Below are 8,775 nucleotides of genomic sequence, written 5' to 3'. Positions count from 1 at the left end.
TTTGGGCTGGGGAAGGCTTTTTAGACGACTGGCTTCCCCTTTTTGCCATAGTTATTGGCCTGTTGAGATTTTTAGATTCTTCCTAATTGAGTTTTGGAATGTTGTATTTTTCTAGGAATATGTCCATTTCCTCCAGGTTGTCTAATTTGTTGGAGTAGAGCTGTCCATAGTATTGTTTAACAATAATTTGTATTTCTGTGGGGTCTGTTGTTATTTCGCCTCTATCATTTCTGATTTGTTTTATTTGGGACCTCTCTCTTTGCTTCTTGGTGAGCCTGGCTAGGGGTTTGTCCATCTTCTTTATCCTTTCAAAGAACCAGCTCTTGGTTTCATTGATTTTCTGTATTGTTTTTTTGGTCTCTATTTCATTGATTTCTGCTCTAATCTTTATTATCTCCTTCCTTCTGCTCACTCTGGGGTTTTCTTGTTGCTCTCTTTCTAATTCTTTGAGTTGTAGAGTTAGATGATTAACTACCATTTTTTCTTGTTTTTTGAGATAGGCCTGTAGAGCTATAAACTTCCCTCTCAGGACTGCTTTCATTGTGTCCCATAGATTTTGGATTGTTGTGTTTTCATTGTCATTAGTGTCCAGGATGTTTTTAATTTCTTCTTTGATCTCATTGGTAACCCAATCAATATTTAATAACATGCTATTCAGCTTCCAAGTGTTTGAGTATTTTGGGTTGTTTTTATTGTAGTTTATTTCTAACATTATGCCATCGTGGTCTGAGAAGATGCTTTTTATGATTTCAATCTTCTTGAATTTGTGGAGACTTTGCTTGTGACCCAATATGTGGTCTATTTTTGAATATGTCCCATGAGCACCTGAGAGAAATGTATATTCCATGGCTTTGGGGTGAAGTGTTCTGAAGATGTCAATTAAGTCCATCTGATCTAGTGAGTCATTTAGGATTGCTGTTTCTTTGCTGAGTTTTTGTCTAGCGGATTTATCCAGTGATGTCAGTGGTGTATTAAAGTCCCCTAGTATGATTGTATTGTTGTAGATCTCTCCCCTGATATCTTCCAGGAGTTTTCTTATGTATGTGGGTACTCCTGCATTGGGTGCATATATGTTTATCAGGGTTATATCCTCTTGTTGTATTGATCCCTTTAGTATTATGAAGTGGCCTTCCTTATCTCTTGTTATGGCCTTCACTTTGAGGTCTATTTTGTCAGATATAAGTATTGCTACCCCAGCTTTTTTTTCATTTCCATTGGCCTGAAATATATTTTTCCATCCCTTCACTTTCCGTCTGTGTGAGTCCCTTCTAATGAGGTGGGTCTCTTGTAGACAGCACATGTATGGGTCATGTTTTTTTATCCATTCAGCCACTCGATGTCTTTTGATTGGACCATTTAGTCCATTTACATTTAAAGTTATTATTGAAAGGTACTTGTTTGTAGCCATTTCTATTTTTTTGTGGCTGCTTTCTTTCTGGGCTTTTTATTTCTTCTTTTTACACCAGTCCCGTTAGCATTTCTTGCATTGCTGGCTTGGTGGTGATGAACTCCCTTAGCCTTTTTTTGTCTGTGAAGCTTCTTATTTCCCCTTCAATTTTGAATGATAGCCTTGCTGGATAGAGTATTCTTGGATTCAGTCCTTTGCTTTGCATCACTTTGTAGAGTTCCGTCCATTCTTTTCTGGCCTGATGTGTTTCTGTTGAGAAATCGTTTGATAATCTGATGGGGGATCCTTTGTAGGTAACTCTCTGTTTCTCTCTTGCAGCCTTTAAGATTCTCTCTTTGTCTTTTACATTTGCCATCGTTATTATGACGTGTCTTGGTGTTGTTCTTTTGGGGTTCATCTTGCCTGGGACTCTCTGTACTTGTGTAACTTTTTTCTTCCCCATATCTGGGAAGTTTTCTGTCATTATTTCTTCAAATAGATTTTCTAATCCTTGCTGCTCTTCTTGTCCTTCTTGCAGCCCTATTATGCGTATGTTACTTCGTTTCATGTTGTCCTAAAGCTCCCTTAGGCTCTCCTCCTGTTTTTTAATTTTTTTCTCCAGTTGCTGTTCAGATTGAGCTTGTTTCTCTGCCTTATCTTCTAACTCACTAATTCGGTCTTCTGCTTCTTCTAGTCTGCTGTTGAAACTTTCCATGGTGTTCTTGATTATAGCTATATCACTTTTCATTTCTTCCTGATTCTTGCATAGGTTGTTGATTTTCTCATCCATCCGGTGAATGAATTGTACAACCATTATTCTGAATTCTTTTTCTGTCATGTTGCACGCTTCAACTTCATTAATTTCCTTTCTTGGTTATTGCTCATTATCTTTCCTCTGGGTGTTGTGTCGTCTCTTCATTCTGATTATCTCCTGATGGTTCAAAGGTCGAGTTGCGTGGGCCTGGGCCATGTGCAGTGGGAGCCTCCCACCACCCTAGTGTCACTGAAGAGCTCTGACACTAAGATGTGTGGTTGTTGTTGGTTGGTGGGAACCAGGCTCGCTCTGTGTCAGTTTGCCAACACTCAATGTGGCCTCGCATGTGCCCTTAGAATTAGGCACCCTGCCTGCACTGTGCTGAAATAGAGGCCCCCTGGAGCGTGGTGAAAACCAGAGCAGAGCCCCCTAGCTTGCGCCAGGAGTCAGAGTTCCCTAAGAGTCCAGTATCAGAGTCTCTGTTGCTTCGCGCGACCTCACCTTGAGAATCAGGCTCCCTGTGTGCCCTTGCACCAGGAATTGGATTCACTGGCTCTTAGTATGAATGCACAGGAAATCAGGATCTCAGGCGCAGGTGATAAGAAACACAGTCAAGTCACTGGTGCTTGGTGCTGCCTCCTGCCCTGAGAAACAGGGTCCCTGGGCCTGTGCTAGGCGGACAAACTCCCGTTCGCGCTTTTGCTCCCAGCCCAGGGCTCCAATGCCAGCAGTGCACGCAGGATTAGTTCCTGGTGCTGTGCGCGCTTTTGCTCCCAGCCCAGGGCTCCAAAGCCCAGTGCGCGTAGGATCAGTTCCTGGTGGTGCGAGCGCTTATGCTCCCAGCCCAGGGCTCCGAAGCCAGCAGTGCGCATAGGATCAGTTCCAAGGTGCTCTCGCACTTCCAGGCCAAAGTTCCTGCAGCGCTGATGCCCAGGCAAGGGGTAGGTCTATCAGTTAGTTACTCTGGCGCTGCCCGCGAGCCTGGGGGAATGGGGGATGGGCTCTGGTACTCACGGATCTGCTGCAGGGTTTTCTGAACTTTTGGTGTCCGATGGTCGCAGGTCTCTGTCCCCAGTAGCTGCAGGGTCCTGGTATGCTTTTGAGATCAGACTGGGTGGTGCTGAGGCCAGGATCCTAGTCTCAAGCAGCTCTGTTTCCCAAGATGGCGTGGTCGCTGTGCCTTTGCTGGCCGCCCAGGAGTGTCTGCGCCAGGAGCGGGACTCCGCCGCCTAAGACTGCCGGGTTTAGCAGCCCCTTAGAAGACCTGCAGAGTCTAACTGTCCCTAGCTCATACACACACACACACACCACACACGTCCACACACTCCTCTATCACTTCCTTGCACTCTCACACTCTCTCCCTCCCTACCTTCCTGCTGGTCGCCATTTTTTCGGGAAGAAACTATTTATGTGGGGAGAAAACTCCAATAGAACAGCCACTAATCCCAACAAATTCCAGCAACAGAATGCAAACTACAAACAACAATTGATATCTAGCGAGGCGAGGGAAAACAGGAGCAAAAAAAAAAAAAATCTGGAAAAGAAAAAAAAAAACCCCCAAAACAAACAAACAGAAAAATAGAAAGAAAAAGCTAAACAATCTCACAAACAAGCATTAAAAAAACCCCAATATACTGAACAATCAAGTAAACAACAACCAAATGACAGAGAGAGAAAAATTTGGATTGTGAAGAAAAGAAGAGAGAGGTGTATATAGATTTAGAGCAGGGGATTGGAAATTAGATATATAAGTAGGGTGAAATTTTAACAGGGGATAAACAGAAGGAATAGGGAAAATGTAAAGCAGGAATAGGGTAAGAGAAACAGGACAACAAAGGGGAAAAGTGAGGAGGAGAGTTTTGGTGTAAAGGTAAAGTTGAGGTAGAGTAAAATGATGCTAAAGGAAAGATGAAAAGAGAATTTAGAACACTAATCCCAAAATACGATAAAGAGAAAATATAATGACACTTTAAAAAAAGGTAAAATGGTAGTAGTAATAATACTGGTTAAAAATAAAAATGTAGTAATTAAAAAGGTAAAATCAGGTAATGAAAAAAGAAAAAAAATTAGTTTCCTAAGTAAAAGGTGAAAAAAAATAAGATAAAAAAATAAAAATGTGCAGTAGTGAAGGTTCTTCAGTTCCTCTACTCTTATGTTTGACATTCCTTAGTCCTGTCAGGTATTCAGGAGAGTGTTGAAGTTACCTGCAATACACTGTTCCTCCGTGTTGTAAACCACAGTTCTGATATTAAAGCAGGCCGTATTTGTTTCCCAGACTGCCTTTATGTGTGTTTACAGAGGAGTCAGTTTGTGGTTCAGCCCCTGAGTGGTAGTGTTTCTGGATTGACCTCCGAGGCTATAAGTCCTCTCTATCCAGTATTTTGGGAGAGTCAACTGCCACAGAGTTGTTTCGTTGATTGTTACTCCCAGCTCTGATTCCCAGGTTCCACAAAAACAACTTTTCACTGCAGTCTCTGCCAGTGACCCCCATTGGGCGATCCTATGTATTGGGTTTAATAATCAAACACAAAGATTTAAAGGGGAGAGAGAAAAAAAAAGGGGGGCCTGAGGAGGTGCGCGACTCTCGCAACCCTCCACCATCCAGCTCTGTGCGCAGTCTCTTCCGCACATCCTCTCTCCCCTGGCACTAAGCAGCCGGTACACTGGCAAAATCCGAGGCTGCCTTTTTGCACCCAGTCCAGCTATGGGCTTATTTTTAGAGTTCCCTTTTGGCAGCAGTCCTGTGAGACCCCTTCCGCACTCGCGGATCACACTGGCCCCAACCGCCTCGAACCTTGTGGGGTGCAGATTTCCCCTCACACGTTCCTCTCTCCAACCTGAATTGCAAACCGCACCCTTATCAAGGTGGAATGTGACCTTTCTTTGAGGAGGAGCAGGGCTCCTCTGAGTCCACGTATTCGAGCTGCTTTAGATCCAGTGTTTCTGGGTCAGTAGCCGATTCCTGGATGCCGTGGTTGCAGGGTCTTTGGATGTATATGCTTCCGAAAACAGCCACTCAAGATAGCGTCGACCAGGGTCTTTTTTTTATTCCAGATGAATTTTTGGAGAGTTTGTTCTAGGTCTTTGAAGTATGCCATTGGTAGTTTAATGGGGATTGCATTGAATCTATAGATTGCTTTTGATAGTATGGACATTTTAATGATGTTGATTCTACCAATCCATGAACACGGTATATTCTTCCATTTGTTTATATCTTCCTCTATCTCTTTTTTCAGCATCCTGTAATTTTCTGAGTACAGTTTCTTTACCTCCTTGGTTAAATTTATTCGTAGGTATCTTATTATTTTTTTTAAATGGTAAATGGGATTGTGTTTTAGTTTCTCTTTCTGTGAGTTCATTATTGGCGTATAAAAAAGCCATAGATTTCTGGTGCCGTAGACCAATTCCAGCATGTCATAATTTTAAGAGTTCCATCAAAATGTTGATGAAACTTGGGGACTCAACAGGGTTGAGTCACACATGTAGTCACCTGTTGGGAATGGCTAAAGGCATTTCCCCAAACCTGAATAGGAAACTGATTGTGGCTGCCAGACAGTTAAAGGGCATCTTAATCTACATGTTATTGCCTCCTACTGGCCAAACACCTGAACAGCCATAGGCTATTCCCCATTCTGACAATGGACTCTGTACCCTTTGAAACCTTACCCGTTGAAGTGTATTATCTCCACCTTGCCTTAGGACAAATTGTGTTAATAAAAGCAAGGGTCCTAGACAAGGAGGGACACTCTTCAGTTCCTTTAGCTGAAGGTCCTCTGACCCCCAATGCCTTTCAAAATTATATCTCATCTCCGGACTCTTTATTAGTCTCTGGATTTCTATGTCATCTACGCGCAGCCCCTTTTCCAGATTCCTGAACCCTTCTTCATGCTGGGACATGAACCCCGGCATAAATGGACGCCCGAAGTGGGACTAGAGCGACAACATTCTGGGTGTTAATTTTGTATCTTGCTACATTGCTGAATTCATTTATTAGTTCTGTTAGTTTTTTAAATGGGGTCTTTATCGTTTTCTATGTACAATATCATGTCATCTGTGAATAATGAGAATTTTACTTCCTTTCCAATTTGGATGCCTTCTATTTCTTTTTCTTGTCTGATCGCTATGACTAGCACTTCGAGTACTATGTCAAACAGGAGTGGTGAAAGTGGGCATCTCTGTCTTGTTCCTGTTCTTAGGGGAAATGGTTTTAGATTTTCCCCATTGAGTATGATGTTGGCTATAGGTTTGTCATATGAGGATTTTATTATGTTGAGGTATGATCCCTTTATTTCCACTTTGCTGAGAGTTTTTTTTAATCAGGAAAGGGTGTTAGATTTTGTCAAATGCCTTTTCTGCATGAATTGATATGATTAATTGATTCTTGTCTCTCAATTTGTTTATGTGATGTATCATCTATATTGATTTGTGGATATTGTACCAGCCTTGCATCCCTGGAATAAATCCCATTAGGTGATGATGTATGATCTTTCTAATGTAATGCTGGATCTGATTTGCTAGAATTTTGTTGAGGATTTTAGCGTCTATATTCATTAGGAATATTGGCCTGTAATTCTCTTTCTTTGTAGTGTCTTCACCTGGTTTTGCCTTTTAATTTAATCTTACCTTAGGATCTAGTATACGTATATACAGATGCGGTTGGTGAATAAAGACACATAGGCCTCACTTCATCAAATGACATTCTGAACAAAATATATGTATATATTACAATTGGTCAGAAAGAAATTATTGAGAAAGTTTGATAAAGCACATGGAAAAAGCCCTTGAGGTTGCAATCTATTCCCTACTCTACTGCTAACTTGAACTATAATCTTGAGGAAATCATTTCATACTACTCTAGTCCATTTTCCCCATCTTTGAAATGACACAGAAACATCAGATAATTGCTAAGTTCCTTTTCAGTTTTGATATTCTATATCTTAGTTCAAATATAATAATAATTAATATTCATTAAGCACTTACCTTTTGCCAGATATAATGCTGAATAGCATTTTCATGTGTTAACTTATTTAAATTTCATGTAACCTTGTAAGGTAGGTACTGTTAGAGAAGTTAAGGATTTTGCACAGGGCCACAAAGTATTGTGATGGAGATTCTCACCCAGATATTTCTACTTCCGAGCTGGCATGAAATCCCCACAAGATGTTACCTCTAAATATACAAGAAATGCTTGGTATTTGAAGATGTTCTACAGTGAATACTTTTTGAAAATGAATAATGATTTCCTAACTGAGAAGTTTTTACGTTCTTAATTTTTTTGGCATTTCCATTTGCTGTTTTATTTTAAACAAGATTATACCTGTATTTGTTGAATGAGTAGAAATTCTTAAGTACTCAAAATTTAAGATAAAGGAAGATAGCAAAGAATGAAATGTAATTCTGTAGGTTTTAGTTACGCCCTTGTCTCAGCAGGCTGATGATTTCCTAAAGTACCATTGACAGTCTTTCTTAAAAATAATGCTATGGAGAAATGGCTTAGAAAAATAATGTTTTTAAATATTAATAATTTTTATCTTTTTCTCTCTTTTTACAGTCACTGTTTTGAGCCCAGCAGAAAAAGGTAAGAAGGTGTTATGAATTGTATTGGTTTGCACTGTGTTCTTTTTTCTATCTAAAAGTGGATTAATTACATGAAAGCTTATATTTCGAGTAACTTTCCAGGAATACAGTGAGGTAAGTGGAATGTTAAGGATGATGGTTTTCAGGAAGCTTACCAAGAGGTAGAGGAGAACATATTGTTAATGGCCTTTGGGCTATATGATGAAAATTGAATGTTACCAAGAAGTATGATGGAGAAGAATACAGATAACCACTCTGTTGGCCATAGTGACCCTAGGCTCTCTCTTGGTTCATCACTGTTTTCCTAGGTATATTGCCTTTTTACTCAAATCATCCCCTCTTCAAGGCATGGAGTAAGGGCTCCACAGAGGGCTTCTAAGTCTTTCACCATCACAGTTCCTATATATTTATTATACTCCTTTCAATTTCTCACTCCCATCTTGTCTTTTTTCCCTTTTTTTTTCTTGTTTAAAGTAATACATATGTTTCCTTTTTCCCCAATTGACACCCCCCTGGCCACTCCCACCACACAGTGTCTGTGTGTCCATTGGTTATGCTAATATGCATGCATACAAGTCCTTTGGTTGATCTCTAAACCCGCGCCCCCCCCCCCCCCCCCAAAAAACATAGGCTTTATTTGGGAGTTGGAAAAAAGGTTCGGAGTCACCTTGTCTTTGGGTCAAATTTGTGTCACGCTTTTGGGGTGATCAATAAAACCCACATCAGGAGGAGAAAGCGTGGAAACTTATCTTCCTTCCCACTGGATATTATACACATGAAGAAGAATCTTTTAATTTAAAGGGGGGTGAGTGTCCTCTATATGTCACGTGCCACGCAATTTTTTTAACTCCACCGCCACACATGAATAGGACCTAAGGAGTTGCCCAAAATCTGGGTATTGAGACAAGGAATGGGGCAAACATAAGAGATAAGGCGGCAAATAATCCTTCCTATTCTAAAAATATTCTTATTGCCCAAGAGAATAACTAATGTGGAGGTATGCGCTGGATTAACCCCCTCCTCCCCCAACACCATACACCCCTGGTTTCATGAGTTC

General features: G+C 40.8%; 1 protein-coding gene across 1 annotated transcript in view; it reads left to right on the top strand.

Moving 5' to 3' along the window:
- Positions 1-8,775, top strand: part of ZDHHC15 (zinc finger DHHC-type containing 15) — a 373,330-nt gene that overhangs the window by 43,073 nt on the left and 321,482 nt on the right. Inside the window, exon 2 of the mRNA XM_023764748.1 lies at positions 7,693-7,719. Within this exon, the coding sequence (XP_023620516.1) occupies positions 7,693-7,719 (27 nt within the window). The remainder of the gene's footprint in view (positions 1-7,692; positions 7,720-8,775) is intronic.

Source organism: Myotis lucifugus, unplaced genomic scaffold (assembly GCF_000147115.1).
Source record: "Myotis lucifugus unplaced genomic scaffold, Myoluc2.0 scaffold_4, whole genome shotgun sequence".
Taxonomy (NCBI): Eukaryota; Metazoa; Chordata; class Mammalia; order Chiroptera; family Vespertilionidae; genus Myotis; species Myotis lucifugus.
The sequence above is the reverse complement of the archived record's forward strand: the minus strand, read 5'-3'. Positions and strand labels throughout refer to the sequence as shown.